Consider the following 20,113-nt stretch of genomic DNA (forward strand, 5'->3'; position numbering starts at 1 on the left):
AGTCTTTTTTTACAGGATACTGAATAGCCTATACGATGTGGTCAGAATTTTCAGTCTATCTGTTGTTTTGAGATCTTCGAACACCAGGCGTGCCTGCACGATGCATTCAAAAGATATTACGAACTGCTGATGGAATTTGAGAAAGGCCACATCATTGGACTGAGAAAAGCCGTTTCGCCGAATTGCCCGCCATCTGGGCCATTCTGATGTTGAAGAAGTGGATGTATGCCAAGACAGGCAGGTTTTGGAAGCTCCAGACAGACCACTAGTATTTACTTAAAGTTAATTTAGAAAAAAAATTATAGATGTTTAAATGCTGTATGTAATACATAAATTTGCTATGCGAAAAATATTCCAGTAACTTTCATAATGTTAAACGATTGATTACTTACAGACATTTACTGAACATATTTCAATTTATTAAATGCTAAATTGAAAAAACAGGTAATTTGTCGAAAAGAGAACGACGATAAAGCAAATACTTTTTAAAAAAATTAAAATAAAATACTAAAATTCAGAATTAAAATAATTCATTCAATTTATAGTGAAAAGTTCCAATAATTTTATATATATATATTTATTATATTTTTTTTTTATTTTATTTATTTAGTCATACTGGGAAGAACCCATGATGCGGGGAATACAAAAATCAATACATAACATTTACAACTAAACTAATATACAAATACAATTCAAAAGTTATTACAGAGAGAATTAAAATATACATAAAAAATAAATACATTACACAAAGCGATATCAAAAATATATATTTAATCAATAATTTATATATATATATATATATATATATATATATAAAAGAAAAACAAAATTGTGGGGAGAACTATCCAAACAAAAAGAACATTATATAAAAGAAATAATCACACCCACCTATTAAAAAAAACAAAAGAATTAAGTTGTCACGTCAGACAGCGGATAGACTCCCAAAAATTCTTTGCCACGAACACACTTTTAAAGGAAGAAAGCAAATGCCACCTTTCGGCAAAATCGAATATTCTAATATGCAAAATGAAACAAAATGTACTGTACGCCACACTTCGTACAAAGGCTCACAATAAGGTCCAAAAAATTATCAAACTGAATACTGGGTATACCGAAAATACTTTCACGAATTTTTTCTAAGTTAGTACACCTAGCTATCACATGAAAAGCATCCAATAGCTGATCACCTTGACAATATATGCAAATTTCTCTGCAATGATTCTATAAAAAAAAAAAACAAAAGAATTAAGTTGTCACGTCAGACAGCGGATAGACTCCCCATATATATATATTTAAATGTAATTGAATTAAAATTTTATCGTTGGTATGTTCTATTTATCTTCAATTGATGAGTAAATTTTGTCGATCTCAATGTTGTTCTATTTTAAATGACATTTCACTTAAAATGATGTCAGGAAAACAACTTGTAAGATGTCAACTTCGAGTTTAATTCCCTTCAAGAGACAGTGCCAACCCTGATTCGTTCAAAGTCCGGTCAATTTTACGTTTCTCGCTCTGTTGTACATAACAGAGGGAAAGTATGGCAATGGGTCAAAAAATGATCAAGATTTTTACATTTTTGGGACTAGAGACCTTGAAACGTCTAGAAATGGAAACGGGGAGTGTTTCTATATGTAGCCTATAGATGTTAAGCTTCAAAGAGAGTGAACAAAAGCGTAACTCCTGTTCTTTTTGTCGAAAATTTCTGAAATTTTGCAGAAAGATTTGTTTATTAGGGGATTGATGCTATTAAATTTTGGTTAAAGGTCCAACAGGTGGGGAGATTAAGTTCGACTCTAGACGTTATCCGCTTTACGACAATTTCACTCATTAGCATTCACAATTTTTTTACAAAACCCATTCCTACCTTCAACGTTTACTATAAAATGGCAAAAAGCTTAAGAAAAATACAAAGTTTTTAATAAGATATAACAGATGGCGTCACACGCAGTTTTAAATGTTGTCGGGAAAGTTAAGTAACTCGTTGCTGGATTTTTAAACCGAATAACTTTATAGCTAGAAATACAGTACACTACATCTTATGTGAATGCGGAAAGCAATAAATGCGATCTAACAGCCGCATCACATCACGGAAAACTACTGTGTACAGTAAATTTTAGAAAAAACAACGCAAGAGTATATAGGCCTATATACATTTATTTTAGATCTTTTAACATTTCAAACTTCTGAATTATTATTTTAATTCTTTTTGTGATTAAATTGAAATTTGTTGTTTAGAATTTTTAAGTTTTTATTTAAAATTTTTTGTACAAAATTAAAACTGATGAATAATAATTTTGATTTATGAAAAAACTTAATAAGCCCAATTATTAGTTTATTCAAGTTAAATTAATTGAATAATTAAGAACAAATTAACTGATTGTCTCAATAATGAGTAACTTTATTCAAAAATTAACATTCAATAATAAAAATAGATAATCTCGATTTCATTATAAATACAATGCACTCTTTGCAATCTGAATGAATTTTGTTTTTTTCTGTTGGATGCTCTAACCAAAACCAACAGAAATCACAATTTTTTTAAAACAATGAATTTATAAAATTTATATGTACAGTACAGTACTGTACATTTTAACGTAAATGTGTGTGCACCAGATATAGTAGATATCAAAATAAGTATTTTTGAAAATTTCATCAGTTTGGAACTCACCTAAACTGATGATAACCAAGATTTGATAACATTAATATTTATTAATTATAATTAATTCAGTATTGTTTATCTGCCACCAAATTTAAATGGCATTATGCTATAGATGCTGTTAAACTACTGTACTACAAACAAATAATTACAATGCATTTAAAGCATTAATCATTAAGACAAATAACTGATAACAATTGCATGTTATCAGCTACATGTTAAGGCTGATAGGCCTTTTTAAACTCTCTTCATGCTGTTTGTCTGAAGATGATGATAAAATTGTGTAAAAACTTCGTTTATTGTAATCACAATGTAGTTTGACTATGGTTTGGGAGTTGCTAATTTTAGTAACATTATAACTGATAACATTTTATATTATTACAAAAGGAACATACTGTATATATTACTCTGTAGCCTTTTTAATTTCCTTTTCTTTATACATAATATTCTGCTGGCTCAGTACCTTGGGTGCCCTTTGAGTAACATTAGGCACACCCCTTTTGGTTGTAAACGGTTCTCAGCCTGGCATCATGAGATCTCTCCCATTCTTTTCTTCTCACCTGTCCTTCTCCTTTACCTTTATTCCCCCATTTATCCTTGGCTATACCTCTGGCCTTCTCTACTATCTATGCATATTGCTTATCCAAACAATCTTGTACCATAATTAGTATGGATTAGCAAGAGTGCACTGTACTGTACATACAATTATTTATATAAAATTTGTAAAATTTTATTCAATTTAAAAAATATATTGTATACGTAATTGATTTTATTTGATTTTATTTCTTATATATATTATAAATAAGCATTTAACGGAAATTTATCCGTCAATTTTACGTGTGGCATGCAATACCTGATATATATCATTTAAACAGGATTCAATACATTCTGCAAACTCTTTACCATTTCTATATGTAGAGTAAGAACTCACAGCACATCCTGGTAATTCTTCATGAAAACCATAGGCAACACCATATCCATCTTCCACTACTGGACCAAAACCACCACCACTAAATGCTGTTCCATATAATGTGGATGTTGATAGATGGAAATGATTGGCTTTGATATAGGTAGAATCTTGATATATTTCTGGCAGCTTTTCCCCTTTCTTTTCAATGTAATACTTCATTGCAAATAAATGTCGATCAAAACCTTGACCTACATAAAATAGACATAAATAAAAAAAATATTTCAATAATAATTTATATATTATAATTAAATGAATACAAACATTTTTATAAAAAATAATATTTATAAAAACTTTATCACTTTATAATATTTTTTAAAATGAAAGATTTATTTACCCATTGCTGCTTCTTTTGTTAACTGGTTATGAATTTTGGAACAATCATTTAACATTGTTCTTAATTCATTGGATGATGGTTTGTTTTTTTTCTTAGTAAATGCTTCAACACATTCCTTTGTTGCTGTCGTTGCTGAACGCACTGTCTCTGTTCGACCATGTTTAAATGCTGAAGTACTACATGATTCATAAGTTGCTGGTATTTTATTGTTTTGCTTGTAAAAAGCCATCTGAAATATCAAAAATAATTAAATTTAAACATTGCTTGAATATTCATGATTACACTGAATTAACAGAAGGTAAATAAATTTAATGATATTCCAAGAACAAACAGAATAGTAAAAATTCTAAAAAGTAAATACTGTACTAAAATTCAAATAAAATAAGTTAGCATTTTTTAAATGTAAAAATAATAAACAGAAGTCATTTCTACAAAGTTCATGAGACTATTACATTAATAAACTCTTAATTAATTAGATTAGTGAAAAGTTTCAAAAAGTAAATATTTGAAAAATTTTGGCCATATTTAAAAAATATTTAGATTACAGTGCTTCAACAAACTGCACTTTGATAATACTACTAATTTCAAACTTATAGCTTTAAATGCAGTATACTTTGCAATGAAATATGCCCCAAAATACATACCACAACCTAAGATGCAGATCAAAAACATTATTCAACCCTTCTACAGCTTATACCAGAGATTGGACAAAGTGTAGAAAGAATTATTTAGATGGAAAGTGACCTTCAAAATTAAAGAAGAGTGCACATGCTCTGTGAACAGCCCAATATGGAGGATGAGAAAAGAAATCAAAAGATAGCTTTCTGACAATGGTGTAGTCTTAAAGCAGACAAATCCAAAGATATGGTTATACTTAAAACATCTACATATAGCCAGTTCCTTATAGAATACACTGAAGCAATGCACTGCACAACAGCCCCTCCAAACTTAATTGATTGCCTACAAAAAGAGTAAAAAGGTTCACAACCACTAAAACTAAAAATGACAAATGTCTCCATCTTCCCTAAGAATGCCTGGGTTCACAAAAATCCACAAAGCAGGGAAATGCATAAGAACAGTAGTGGATAAATGTTGTTTCTATTACCCTATAACAAGCACTCAATATCTACATCAATAAGTACCTGCCACTGCATGAATTCAGCATCATACAACCATTAGAGATAACCCAGAAACTCTACCAACTGAAATTATATGAGGAAGAGTTGATTACAGTGCTAGCTAGACTTTAAAGATTTATACCTTTCCATAAAACTAGAGGCATGTTTTTGCCACAACTTTCTCCAGTAAAAAGTCTCTTAACAATGCTAAGAAAATACTGTACTTCCACAAATACTGGCATTAGCACACACAGTGACATATTCCTCCTCCTCGTTTAATGGAATTATATACAAACAGAATAAAGGAGTCCCCATGGAAACCTTTCCATGGGAACCCAGTGCCCTTTCAGAAACACACCGCAAAATGGTGATTGGAAAATGCAATCTTATCTAAGTACTATGAAAACATAGCACTGTATGCCAGCATACTATGTGATGATGTCTTAATAATTTGGAGGAAATAACCTGACATCAAGAAATTCATAAGTGATGTCAATGTGTACCCATACATGATAAAAATTCAGTTAGAACCAAAACGTGATACTTTTGCACATTTCTTCACAGTTATGCTGAAAGGAGGTGCAATTACCACAAATATTTATAGAAAAACCACAAAAAAATCTAATATTTATACAATGGCATCTTATGATCAAATAAACTATAAGATGGCAGCTTTTAGAGTGCTGACAAAAAAGTGACAAAGAAAAAATAATCTTTGAAAGAAATCCAACTGTTTATAGGCTACTCCGGAACAACAAACAGCCCAAAGATCCAACCCATGTACTGTAATGGGGATGTGGATCCCCAGAAGGGGTTCGAACTTTAGTAACCTTCGAAATTCTTATGTAAACAACAAGACTCGGAACTGTTCGAGTACGTGTCAAATTTCTGTCAAGAGCTTAGCGGAAGACAAACTCTAACATGAGCGCTCATAAATAGGTAGATCATTGACTCGCAAGTTTATAAAATGTTGGCAGAGATAAACCTTTTCGAACAATAAAAGAGGGAATTTTTGATAAATGAAAGATGAAAATAATTGTTAAAATTCTTAGATGTCAAAAATGGTATAACAACGGCCTGAATTATGAGTGCAGGTGCTGGTGTTTTATAAACAATTGCCGGGCAGAGTCAATAAAGAGGTATCAAACAGACACCTCAAATCGGACCTTTCCTGCGACCCGAAGAGGCTTCGTCTTGCACCTGGAGACAAAGGAGAGACCAATCGGGAAGCGAGGAATGGGACGAGGGACCAATCCGAAATGCAAATAGAGGGGAAAAAACTATTAAAAAAATCAGGATTTCAAGATCAAAGGACAGTCTTCTCTGGATTAAGCCAAGAGCCTCCTTGTTATTCAGATAACAGTCGTGATCCATATTGAGTTGTGTCGTTGCTGAAGTTCTCATCTGGATTAGTGAAGGACTGTTGATTAATGATGTAAGCACTAATGTTAACAAATAAACGGTTTTCGTGTGAAAAACACTTGTCATTATTTGCCTCCTCCATCATGATCCACATACAACCCTCCTTTCGGTTTATCTTGACGCGGGATTAACTGATTCCATCTAAAAGACGGCAACCTAACACGGGTGCCGAGGAGTGGGTTTTCAAGTCCCCTATCTCCATCAGGTCGGCTACCTTACAGGGATTTATTAAATACCCCTAGAAGACAGCAGAGTAAAGCAAGAATTATGTTATATCAAGCAACTAATAGATCACTAGCAGCAAGAATTAAAGAGCATAAAGACATCAATAAAAGTCATCCCTAATACAGCACTCACAACATATGTGCTTGCTCATCCTACCTCTGTCTCAGTGGTTTGAAACCAGCTAAATTATACAAAAAAATACAGAAAAAGAAGTAGATAAAACACTCCAGAGCTTGGCAAATTTATAAAGCAACACAAAAGGGGCAAGCAATCAATTGCAGAGACTGTAATGCAATATTGAGAGCATGGAAAGCACTACTAATATGACACAGAGGGATATAAGCTTTATTTATTCATTCATATTTATTGAGATTTATACATATATTTATTTTACTGTAAAATTTTTTAGTAGTTATTGTATTTTTAAATGAATAACTTAGCTTAAAAAGAAAAACACAAGAGGCACAAGCAGAATATACAGTGATGGAGTACAGGGCTCCCCTTGGTAAAACATATGTCAGATGAAACATTTGGTATGTGCATTTGAATTTGTAAAATTACATTCTATGTTAATTTTCAAACTGAGTTAACAAGGTCTACACTGATTACATACTAAATATAGAATAATACTTTGTTTTCTTTGATGAAGGTCATTAAAAAATGTTGAAAGTATATGTTGAAAATGTTGAAGTATAATTAAAAATATACTGCATTTAAAGGTTTAAATGTGAAAGTAATAGAACATTACAGTTCATTAATTACTAAAATTGATACTTAATAATAATAATTATCCTTAAATTAAATGCATTCTCAAATTGTCAAAGACAGGAAAAGAGAACTTCTGAGAGTCAATTTGAATCATTACATTTTTATGAAACTAATCCAATTCTTTGATAGCTTATGCAACTGATTTATTTAACAAATTTGGTCTGATGTAGTAATTGTAAGAATGTATAAATTTCTATCATCACTCAAAAATAGTTGATAACAAAAGCAAAAAGTAATTAATTAAAATTAATAATTTCTGGCAGATAATAATTAAAATAAATTTTTCTCAATTATATTTTTAGTCTGTTGACTGTAATAATTAATTAACTAATTATTATTAAATTATCTAACAGTTTCAATTTTCAAAAATTGTAAAGGCAAGACTAATTTACATCAGAATGGAAATAATTTTCTTTACTATCTTTGACTGTAAAACCAAGACTCCACTAGCAAAATTTTAATTTTAATTTAAATCAAAGCAATTGAAACATATTATTTCAGAAAATGTGGATAAAGTACTTGTCTATTTTGATTCATTTGGTTATATTTCATCCAGGTAGAGTCAAGTCTCTATTTAGAACACTTTTTGTAAGGTGTTAGTTTTGGTTGGCAATGATGAAACATTTTGCTTTTAATATAAATATAAAATGGATATGGATATAGATAATATTATATTGCATTTGTAGGCATTTTTATGCATGAAATGCTGCTTTAAAAAGAAGGGGGGGGCTTTGTTTTGGGGTCAGGAATAGATTAATCCACTTTACATTATTTCTTATGGGAAAATTTGTTTCAGTTTAAGAACAAATTGATTTCCAAATAACTTTTAGAAACAAATTAAGTTCATAAACAGAGGTTTGACTGTATTAAAAATTCTTAACTGTATAAAAAACAATGTCTAAAATTATATGAAAAATAGCCAGATTAATTACAGCAATTGTTTGGGCTTAGTGATGTATTAATAATAAACCAAATGATCACCATAATTAATCAGGCTATTTTTCACTATTTTTAATAATTAGATTTTAAGTAATCTGGTATTAGAAATAGATGTTACGTACCATCTCTTACTAAATTATTATAATCATTAATTTTAATATTTATTAAATAATTTAGATTAGTTTAGAAGAAGAAAAAGCTCTGGAGTTGAATTTAAACCCATGTGGCGATACACCATAAATTTGTATATATGTTTTAGTGTTAAGTCTAATATTAAGTTTCCTTAGTCTTTTGTTCTGTATCTTTTTTTCTTCAAATTTTCTAACGGTCTTTCCTTCCTGCAGGTAAGAATGCATTTCTGGGAACTACACCGAAAAACAATAGAGAGTGAAAGCCCTGAGGCAAGTCGGGGAGAGTGATATTCATTCTTGGCAGAGCGTTCAAAGGAGGCAGACAGAGAAAGATCGAGGTCCGAGCTGTCGTCTAGGGGGACGGAAAGAAGACAGAAATCATCTGCAGTAACAAGAATGAACTATAGTGTCACTCAATTCTCGATTACTGTGTCGAGTGATTTTGGAATTATAAACTTTGAAACAAAGAAGAGTAGTGGACATCGAATTGAGAGTAGTCCCTCCACCCGAAAGATCGAAGACTTACAAAAACCCCGGGTACCATCCATACTTTTATTCTCACTTTCCTAAAATCTATTTTATATACTGAGGAATGAGGAAGAAGAAAGATATAAGTTAGTTTTAAGTTTAGTTGTAAGGATTGAGAAAGTCCGACTGTAATAATTATTGTCGCGAATCGTGATCCCTTTGTTAGTTAACACTCCTATTCATTGTAAGCTCATATATTTATGTGCTTATATTATAGTTGGGATCCAAGTAAGAATCCTGTCTAAAGAAAACCACCACACAAATTGAATAATAAATTCTGTTTATTATCATTGTACTTGCTTTCGTTGTTCTTTGTACCATCATGTGCATTTACTACACCCATAACTCCCTTCACACCATGTGGTGTCATTGCCAGACCTCTGAGCAATTCTTCATTTCCAGACAAATTTAATTCTCAATATAAACATCCACAGTTACTAATGCCATAATGGACGATTATAAACAAAGCATGTTTATGGTAAGCTGTGGAACTCTATTGTTAATTTCATCCCTGGATATCAGTGCCCTTTAGTAATGGTTGTGTAGACTTGTTCATTGCCTGGTTATACCAACCATTATTAGACAAACAGGAACACATTGGCTGGCTGAGACCAACCGTAGTGCCTCTAGCAAAATATATCGAGTAAACTTGTAATCAGTAAGACAAAGTAACGCGTGTTAACAAACAATTAAAAAAGAAGCTATGTTTTGTTTTATTCAAATCAAAATTTATGCTATAATAATCCACATTTAAACTTAAAAAAAATTATACCTCAATTATATATGAATGGACAATGTTTTTTACTATATTCACACTTTTTACTTAAACCATTTTAATATAATTTGAAAGAAACAAGATGATAAAAATCATTACGTACTTGGAGTGCAATCTCCAGATTATAAAAAAACAAAAAACTGTATGTTCATTTAAGAAAAGTTCATCTAATGATCGAATAAAACCACCCAGTTTTTAAGAAAATAAACAAATAAATAATTAAAGTGAAATTTGTAATATATGCAATAAAAGATTTTTGTTTTTGTATAGTTTGAGAAGACAAAAACACAGCATACAGAAATAAATGTTCGTATAAAAGAGATTTTTTAGAAAAACAGAGCAATGTTATAAGTAGAAAATTAAGACTTTGACATCCCATAAACAACTGTAACAATACATTTCTTTTTCGTGACTTATTAAAAGCTCATCTTATTTCTAAACATGAATTACAATTTGACTTTAGAGAAATATCAATTTAGCTCTGAGAATGGTAAGTAATTTTCAATTAAATATAGGCCTATTATTTTTTTATTATGAATATATTCATTTTAAATTAACACATTTATTAATATTTACCAATTCAAGTGTATTGCTTAAAAGAAATAATGATTTTTAATGCTTATTCTGCAGAATTTGAAGACTGGAAAAAAAATTAAAAAGTTTGTGTGTATATGTTTTAGATAGATCTGCTGAATATTGTAAGGACAGTCAGATAAAGAAATGTTATAATTGTCATCAAGCTTACAAATATTGAAAGTCTGGGAAAAATACGAGAGCTCCAAAAGGGGGTATCAAGAAATTTTAAAACCAAATGTTAAACCCCAAAACTACATTTATTATACAAAGCTGTCTTTTGTAAAATTTAAATAGAATATTCTTTAAATAAGCATTTATGTTAGTCATCACAAAAATAAATATCTACCAAAACCTGATGCTTAGCAAATAGACACCTACAAATGCCGTAAATAATAGAGCCGTATTTTGGAAATATTAATTATGAATTACAAATAAATTTGGCACTAGAGGAAGGCGTTAGGTGCCATCTCATATTAAATTTAATAATTATATTTAATTAATTAATTTACAATAGACTGGAAGAAAAGAATAAGCCGAAAGCGGGACTTGAACCAGCAACTCCCGCTTACCGTGCAGACACATTGCCAGTTACGCTACACAGACCTGAAAATTTATTTGTAATTCATAATTAATATTTCCAAAACATAGCCCGATTATTTATGGCAATTGTGGGTGTCTATATGTTAGTCATTAAAATTAAAAATGTATATTATTTTATACTACATTACACTTTGATTTCTTTCAATGAAGTATGTTATTAATGAAGTATGCAAGAATTCATATCACACAAGGTTGGAAAGCCCTGCTATATAGTAATTTTTTGTCTCTATTTTATATTGTGTTTATTTTTTTTGTCCTCAGCCCAGCTAATTGAAACAATGTTAAATTTCCTTCAATGTAATGCTTTTTTAACTTTCATTTCCCTTGTTTTTAACTTTTTTCTGTTGGTTGTCAGAAAAACAAACTGCTGATTATCATATAGGCCTAGATCAGTGGTATTCAATCTATGGGTCACGACCCCTTTGGGGTTGCGGAAAATTACCTTGGGGTCGCACTGTTAAAATGTTTGAATACTATTGGCCATTATTGTATTGAATTGATTACTATATCTTAATGTGTTATTGTACCAATTGTTTTGTTTTATAATTAATGTATTTAATAAATTTGTATTTCTTTAGAAATAATGTAATATTTTCAGTATTAAATGGTCTATTATTATTAATAATAATAAATGTAAGTTAATTTGAAATTTTTAATGATATAGTAAATAATTATTTTCTAACAATTTATCATTACTTCAATAAATGAAATTAGAATAAACTCAAATTTTTTTATTTATGAAAAATACATTTTCATATTAAAACATTTTACTTAATTTTTAATACTTGGGAACTATATTAAAGTTTTATAGACAAATTTAAAAGTAGTAGTCAAATAGTTATCAACATATGATTTATCTTATACAATAATTTAGAAAATCAATTCCTATATTTATATTATTATTTTGGAAGACGTTTTTAAAATAAACAAAACCGATTTGGTGTATATTCCAGTAATTGTATATGTAAATGTGCTTAATTACAAGTTTGTTTGAAGTTAAAGACAAAGTAGTGTTTATACATCTCGATAAACACAGCATACTGGAAGAAAGCAGACTGTTTTCATCTCATTTCTTTCAAATTATATTAAAATGTTTTAAGTAAAAAGTGTGAATATAGTAAAAAATATATTGTCCATTTGTATATAATGAAGGTATAATTTTTTAATGTTTAAATGTGGATTATTATAGCATAAAGTTTGATTTGAATAAAACAAAACATAGCTTCTTTCCCAATTGTATGTTAACATGTGTTAGTTCACTCGATGTATTTTGCTACAGGTGCTAGGGTTAGTCTCAATCATCCAATATGTTCTTGCAGCTAGACAATTGTAATAAATAAAGTTATAACATCCTACTGGTAAAATAACGAATTTTTTGTTTAAAAAGTTTGTTTTCAATGTAGCTAATAATACATGTTTGCAAGCTTTATGACAACACCTTCAACTCCTGGAAACCGATTAAATCGATTTCCCAAGGAAGATGCTAAGTGATCAAAATCATATACTTTTCAATTAATATTAATTGTTGTATCAAAAATATATACGATATATTTAGTTAAATTAAATTTATCATATTGTTAAAATTTAGATTATAAAGATTGTATGAAAATGTTCATGAATACTTTCTTTTTACAGTTAGACCAAACATATTTCTACAGTTAATTTTGTTGTTTAAGTAAATTATTTACTTGAACTATTATAGACACACAACATATTCTTAATAAATTTAATTGTAAATATCAAAAGTTAAAGCAGTATAAAAAATTAAACATTTATAATACTTCTTCAAATATTCAAGAATTAAGTAGAAAATGCAATAATCATCACAGATTATATATAAAAATAATGAGAACTGTGTATAAAATAATTTAATATATATTATTTGATTGTTCCTAAATAAGGTAGTTTTTTTATCTGTATATAAAAGTATTATTCTAATTAATTTGTTAGAAATATATAAAATATACATACAAAATTATTTCAATAAATGTTTTTATGTAAACTATATTCTTGTAGTTATTTTTGTAGCATGTTTTTTAGATGTGAACTTTAGGTAACAGCATAAAAAAAAAATCCTAATTGTTAATAATCCTGCATTCCAGAATTTTTTTTTAATTTTAATTTTATTAATTGTATTGTGGAATTGTGTTATAATTGTATTAATGAATGTACAAAATTTTAACTTTTCTATCCAGCTATGCATTTCTTTTTGTTTAGGAAAGCAATATAATCATTTTTCTAATGTTAAAGACATTATTTAATGTTTGCAGGCTATATAATAAACATATCCTCATTAGAATGCTATCAATTGAAACAAAAAAACCATGCTAATAATGGTCAGTATAACCTGGTAATGAACGAGTGTCTACATAACTGTTAAAAAGGGGGTGCTGATATCACCAAGTGATCAAATTAACAAGAATTTCACTGCTTACCATATACATGCTTTGATTATAAAAGCTGAGGGCATAGGAGTCATCCCCAGTTGGCCCCATGAGTAACTGTGAATGACTATATCAAGAATTAAATGTGTCTGGAAGTAAAGAATTGCTCAGAGGTTTGGTTGACATAACTAGCAATGCAACTGCACAGTAAGCAGGTTTGAATCCTGCCTCTGGACTGATTTTCTTCCAGACTACCCTAAATTATTTAATAAATATTAAATTATAATAATTATTAATTTCAATAATGGATGGCATCTAACATCTACCTCTAACACCAGATTACTTAAAATCTAATTATTAATAGCAGCAAAAAAATAGCCCAATTAATTATGGTGATTGGTTTATTATAAACTTACCTGGAAAGCTAATTGCATAACTGAATCAGGACTAATTTTTTGATTTTTTAAGTAATCTCTATTCATTTTAAAATATTGCATGATATCAATTTTTAAATTGCTTGTCAATTTATGATAATTTTCTTGAGCAATATGTATAGCTTGCTTGACTGTTTCATCAACTTTAAATTCTGAAAATATAATCCAGTAAAACTCGACATAAAAATTTAATATATAGTTTTTGAAATTACAGAAAATATAATTAACAGAACTAATATATAATAATTTAACATCACATTTAAAAAATTGAACACTTCATAATTAATCTTTAAGCAATATGCTCACATTTATATTTAGCAAAATTAAATTTATTTAAAATGCCCAACTAGAGCATTTTATAATTGAGCATACCTTATTAGTTACTATATTATAATGACTTTAAAAGTTGAAGGAAAGCCTACAGTTGAACTGGTATTAATTTAAATATCATCTTTCTAAACTTTATAACATACATTAATATTTTATAAGTATTTATTAAACAATTTAACATTTGTGGTGGTCTGCCTTTTTGTTTCTTTTTATGTCTTCTTCTCTACCCACCCCAATTTCACGTGCTTTTCCACCCTTTGTCCGGCATTATTTCATTGTTTGTATTCGTGTCCAGACTAGCTAGGTAGTGCAATGTTGAAGTTGAACCCCTCCTGGAGGAAACAGATTTTGACATCAAGAAGGTAATATCCGAGGGGCTCAAACAAACAACAGGCACTTTGGTTGAGTCTTGGATAAGGACAGGAAAAACTCAGAACATAAGAGACTAACTGTTGAAGATGTCCTTGAGCTTGAGAGAGAGAGAAAATTCTTTTTGGAGGAAAGAATGTAAGGAGTTTCAGAAAAAGTCCAAGGAACCTACAATGCTGATATGCTGAGTGTTCTGCCACCAACAGGAAACATATTTTGTACCTTTGCTTTTGGGATTATAGATATAGTTGTAATTCAATTATTATTATTCCCATTATTTTAATTTAGATTGATCTGATCTTCAGGAGTTTGTGAACAAATTAGTTATAATATGCTACAGCAGTCACAAAGTAAACAAATTCTAATTGTTACCTTACTAGGTTGGCTGGGTTACCCTATATCAGGGTTTTATAGTGACTGTTTTGTTCATTAAAGAAGTTTTTGGTAGTACAGTAGAGCGTCGTTTATCTGAAAGCTTTCCAGTCGGACTGTGTGGTGCTGAATCGAACGTTTTTGATACTAGATTAACTTCTAAAGTATAATTTTTTTTGTTTGTATATTTTTCGATATATTTATTTTGCTTGTATAAAATAAAGAAATAATTTTTAACGATACAATAGCCTAGATTATTATTATAAAAATTTTCATAGGCTTAAAAATCGACGAAAATTCGACACAAAGCGACACACAATGGAGAAAAATTTCAGCATCAGATAGGTTAATATATTTTTTCATACATAATCGGTTATCTGAACAACCCCAGTCCCCAATTGATTTGGATAAGCAATGCTCTACTGTAATTAGGTGTATGCGCATGCTTCTTTTGTCACTATCCCCAACAAAATTTCAAAGATTACTTTGAAAATTAACAAATTGTTTGATATTTCATTCCATATAAAACACTCTCTAAAATTCACCACTTTAGACATTTTCATTTTTTTAAATTATAACATCAAGAAAATAATATATAAAATTCTATAATATTAAAGATTTTTTAATAATTCTATATTTAATTTTCTGATAATTTTTTTATAAAGAAAAATCTTGAAATGCTCAAATTTAAAAGTGATTATCCCTTTTTTTTTAATGAAATCTAACATCAGTAAATATCAATAACAATATATTGCAAATGGTGTACAAATAATGTTTTACTTTTTTCTAAAATTTAATTATTATTATTATGTTGGGTTAAGTGAGATATACTTGGTTAACACCGGTGGCTGTGTACTATGCCGGACCAAAGTCAAGGCATAGTAACCAAAACAGAAATTAAAGAAGTGTATCAGTGTGTGTGTCTGTATTCAAGAATTTTCTCACAATATGACATGTATTCAATATAGTGGCCTTCTGTAGTGTGATGTATGTGTTTCTATTCAATTGTAATGTGCCCAGGCTTTTGTGTAGTGTGTGTGATATGACACCTGTAGCGGAGAGAACAACAGGTACGATAAGCACCCTATCCATCCTCCACAGATGCCTTATTTCCTGGGCGAGTTCTGTGTACTTGCTAATTTTTTCAGTGCATGCGTTTTGTATATTGTGAGTGTTTGGAATGGATATGTCTATAATGTATGTGATTTTATTGTGTTTGTCAATGAGTGTGATGTCTGGTCTGTTGTGGTAAATTGTTTTATCTGTGATTATGGCTCTGTCGTAGTACATTTTGTGCGTGTTGTTTTCCAATACTGTCTGTGGAATGTATTTGTAGTATGGTTTGTGGATGTCTACTAATTTGTGTTTCTTTGCAAGTTCTTGGTGTATTATATTTGCTACTTGATTATGTCTGTGTAAATACTCTGTCTGTGCCAAGAGCTTGCAACCAGAGGTGATGTGTTGTATAGTTTCTGGCATAATGTGACATTTTCTGCATGTGTCATTTGTGAGTGTTGTATCTTTGAGTATGTTTTCTGTAGTTTTTAGTATTTATGACCTGATCCTGTATGGCAATCATGAATCCTTCCGTCTCCCCAAAGAGGCATCCCCGAGCTAACCAGCTGTTTGACGCAGTTTTGTCAACAAAATCATGGGCCAGATCATAAGGATGCCTGCCATGGAGTGCCTTTCGAGCCCACGATTGCTTAATGGTGTCTATTTTGCAACTTGAACACAAACTATATGGTGTATTTTCTCGGACACATGGCAAATTTCATCACTAAGTTTTCTTCAGTTGATTAGTGATGAAATTTGCCATGTGTCCGAGAAAATACACCATATAGTTTGTGTTCAAGTTGCAGAATAAGCACCGGCACGGTTTCATAAACACTATAATGGTGTCTATGCTTTTTATATGTTGTGTTGTGTCCATATGATGTGAGTGTAAGTTTAATGGTGTGTTATTCGAGTCTGCTAGAGTTACTGCTTTATGTAATTGTGATGTTTCTTGTTTTTTGTAGAAAAACTCTCGCAGTGACTGTATTTGTTTGTAGTGAAGGTTAACTATGTCAATCAGGCCACGTCCGCCATCTTTACGTGGAAGGGTTAATCTTTCTGTGGCGGATTTAGGATGATGTTGTTTATGCTTAGTAAGTGTTGTTCTTGTTTTCCTTTGGAGTTGCTCAAGATCTGTGTGAGTCCAATGTATAACTCCAAAAGAATATGTGAGTACTGGGATGACATATGTGTTTATTGCTTTAACTGTGTGTTTTGCATTTAACTGTGTTCTGAGAATAGCATTTAGCCTACTTTGGTATTCTTTAATTAATCTTTGCTTTATTTGTGTATGTTCTGTTAGTTTGGCCTGTTGGAATCCTAAATACTTGTAGAACTCGCCCTCTTCCATGGATTCAATAATGTCTCCATTTCCAAGCGCAAAATCTTCTTTCTTCAGGATTCCTTTTTCTATGTGAACTGTTTTGCATTTATCTAGGCCAAATTCCATTTGTATGTCCTTGGTGTATGAATGTGTGATTTGTAGGAGTTGATGAAGTTGTTTTTGTGTGGATGCATAAAGTTTTATGTCATCCATGTACATGAGATGTGACAGTGTAAACTGTGTTGTTTTTTCGTGTCTGATATTGTAACCATATTGTGTGTTGTTTAACATGTTGGATAATAAGTTCAGGGCTAAGCAGAACCAGAGAGGACTCAAGGAATCTCCTTGAAAAATTCCTCGCCTAATAAAAATTTGGTTTGTTTGTATGGAAGTGTTATGAACCCTGAAATGTAGTGTTGTTCTCCAGTGCTGCATAGTGTTTTGAAAGAATGCAATGAGTGATGGATGTATTTTGTACATGTGTAGAATATGTAGCAGCCAACTGTGTGGAACACTGTCGAATGCTTTTCTGTAGTCTATATATGCCATGTGTATGTTTCTGTGTTGTTTGTGTGCTTGCCGTAGAATGACTGAATCTATGAGTAACTGTTCTTTGCATCCCCTGTGGTTTCTACGGCAACCTTTTTGTTGTTCTGTAAGAATGTCGTGTTCTTCAACATGTTTGTATATTTTGTTTGCAATACAGGATGTCAATAATTTGTAGAGTGTTGGAAGACATGTAATTGGTCTATATTGTGTGGGGTCTGTGGTATTGTTGTTTTTAGGTTTCATGTAGGTGATGCCCTGAGTAAGAAAATTTGGCATGTCTTGTGGATTGATGATGATGTGTGTTAGGTGTTTAGCTAGTTCCTGGTGCAGTGATGTAAACTTTTTGTACCAGAAATTGTGAATGTTGTCTACACCAGGTGTCTTCCAGTTGTGTGTTCTGTTAACAGTGTATTGGAAATCATGTATGTTTATTTCAGCACAGGGCATAGTTGGTATGTTGTGCAAGTTTCTGTTCTCCTCCTCGATCCAGCCTGCATCAGCATTATGCGTGACAGCACTGGACCAAAGAGAAGACCAATATGTTGTGAGTTCTTCTTCTGTTGGTGTGCCACTGTGCTGTGTATCAGTGTTTGCTTTGTTATTAATTTGTCTGTAAAAGAGTTTTTCATTGTTTGTAAATAATTTATTTTGTTGTTTTCGTAGTGTACATGTTTTGTATCGTTTGAGTCTACGTGCTTTGGCAGCAAGTTTTTGTTTTAGTGTATCAATGTATTCTGTGATGCGTGTGTTGTGATGTTCATGTTTTGTGTGTGTTTTTATTTTCTTGAAAATGTTTTTGAGCTGTTTCCTTAATTTGGGTGTTATGTTGTTTCTAGTGTATTGTGTCAGCCTGCCTAATTGCTGTCTAATGTCATTTATTTGTGTTTCTATTCTTCTCTGCCAGGCAGGCTTGTGATAGAATTGTGTTTTCTGTGTATTTGTCTGTGATTGTACTTTCAGTCCATGGTGTGTCACTACTGTGACTGCCCCAGCATAAACTAATGTATGAATGTCTGAGAGTGTAGAAATTGAATGAATGTAGTGTGGTAGTAAGTGAGTGTTTACATAATTTAATGTTTTTCCTACTTCCTTTGACGTGTTGATTTTTGGTATTCGTGGTCGTCGTGTGGGATCTGTGCCTGTATATTTAGTGAGTGTTTCCTGAAATATATGTGAGAGCGTATTAACTAAATCCATGTCTATGTTATCAGTGATGGATGAGGAAGTGTCTATAGTATCATTAGTGGTAATTGTTGTATGTGTGTTATTATCAATGCTTGTTGCTGGATTATCCTGACAGGTTACATGATCTTCATTAATGTTAAATGTTTCTGTCTCTTGATGTATTTGATCAGCAACCTGTTGTTTGATAAGTTCAAGTGTTGTTTGTGGAATAAGGTTGTTGTGTATAATTGTTCTTTTTTGATCAACAACCCTTTGTTCGGTGACAGTGAGGTGGGAATACTGTTGTGTGAATCTATGGTGTAGTTGTTGTCTGTATGCTGTCATGTTTGTTTCGAGTTTTGTGATGGTGTAATAAGTACGGATGATAAACTTGTTCATTTCCGTTGTCCATTTCATCCGTTGGCGTGGTTTTCCAGCCTTTGTGGTCTGTGGATGCATTGCCACAGAAACACCAAGGCTAGGTTGGTTCTTCACATCTGTTGAGGGCATTGCAGTAGCCATGCTTGGGCCGGTGCTGCTTTCGCCACCGGTAACCAAGGGAGACTGTGGCCTATTTTTTGAACGTGAGCCTCTGCCTAACCCACGAACGCGGACCTTGTTAACCCGGGCGACGTCCGAGCCGGTATCACATTTAGATCTGGTTACTACCATGATACATATCTCCACAGAATGTGGGTGTGTGGTCACTCTTAGCTTCATTTCTCCCCATAGACCTTACTGGCATGGGTGTCCCTACCAGGAGCTTGTGCTCCAGCCTGCATTGCCCTATGGATCAGTAAAATTACTGGGCTCTCCCACCAAGACCAGGTGGTGACCACGGAAGAGTTATTATTATTATTATGTTGGGTTAAGTGAGATATACTCGGTTAACATTGGTGGCTGTGTACTATGCCGGACCAAAGTCAAGGCATAGTAACCAAAACAGAAATTAAAGAAGTGTATCAGTGTGTGTCTGTATTCAGGAATTTTCTCACAATATGACATGTTTATTATTATTATTATTATTATTATTATTATAAAAGATAAAGATCAAAATTCAGCATAATTACTAATTCCGTAATTAAT

The 20,113-nt window shown here is 31.2% G+C and overlaps 1 protein-coding gene across 1 annotated transcript in view; it reads right to left on the reverse strand.

Moving 5' to 3' along the window:
• Positions 1-2,377: 2,377 nt before the first annotated feature.
• CPT2 (Carnitine palmitoyltransferase 2) overlaps positions 2,378-20,113 on the reverse strand; it is a 56,390-nt gene continuing 38,654 nt past the window's right edge. Inside the window, exons 10-12 of the mRNA XM_067273020.1 lie at positions 13,846-14,015; positions 3,964-4,192; positions 2,378-3,817 (exon numbers count right to left, since the gene is read on the reverse strand). Coding sequence (XP_067129121.1) covers positions 3,480-3,817; positions 3,964-4,192; positions 13,846-14,015 — 737 coding nt within the window. The 3' untranslated portion in view covers positions 2,378-3,479. The remainder of the gene's footprint in view (positions 3,818-3,963; positions 4,193-13,845; positions 14,016-20,113) is intronic.

The sequence above is a fragment of the Centruroides vittatus genome, unplaced genomic scaffold (assembly GCF_030686945.1).
Source record: "Centruroides vittatus isolate TY-2023 unplaced genomic scaffold, ASM3068694v2 contig_460, whole genome shotgun sequence".
Classification (NCBI taxonomy): domain Eukaryota; kingdom Metazoa; phylum Arthropoda; class Arachnida; order Scorpiones; family Buthidae; genus Centruroides; species Centruroides vittatus.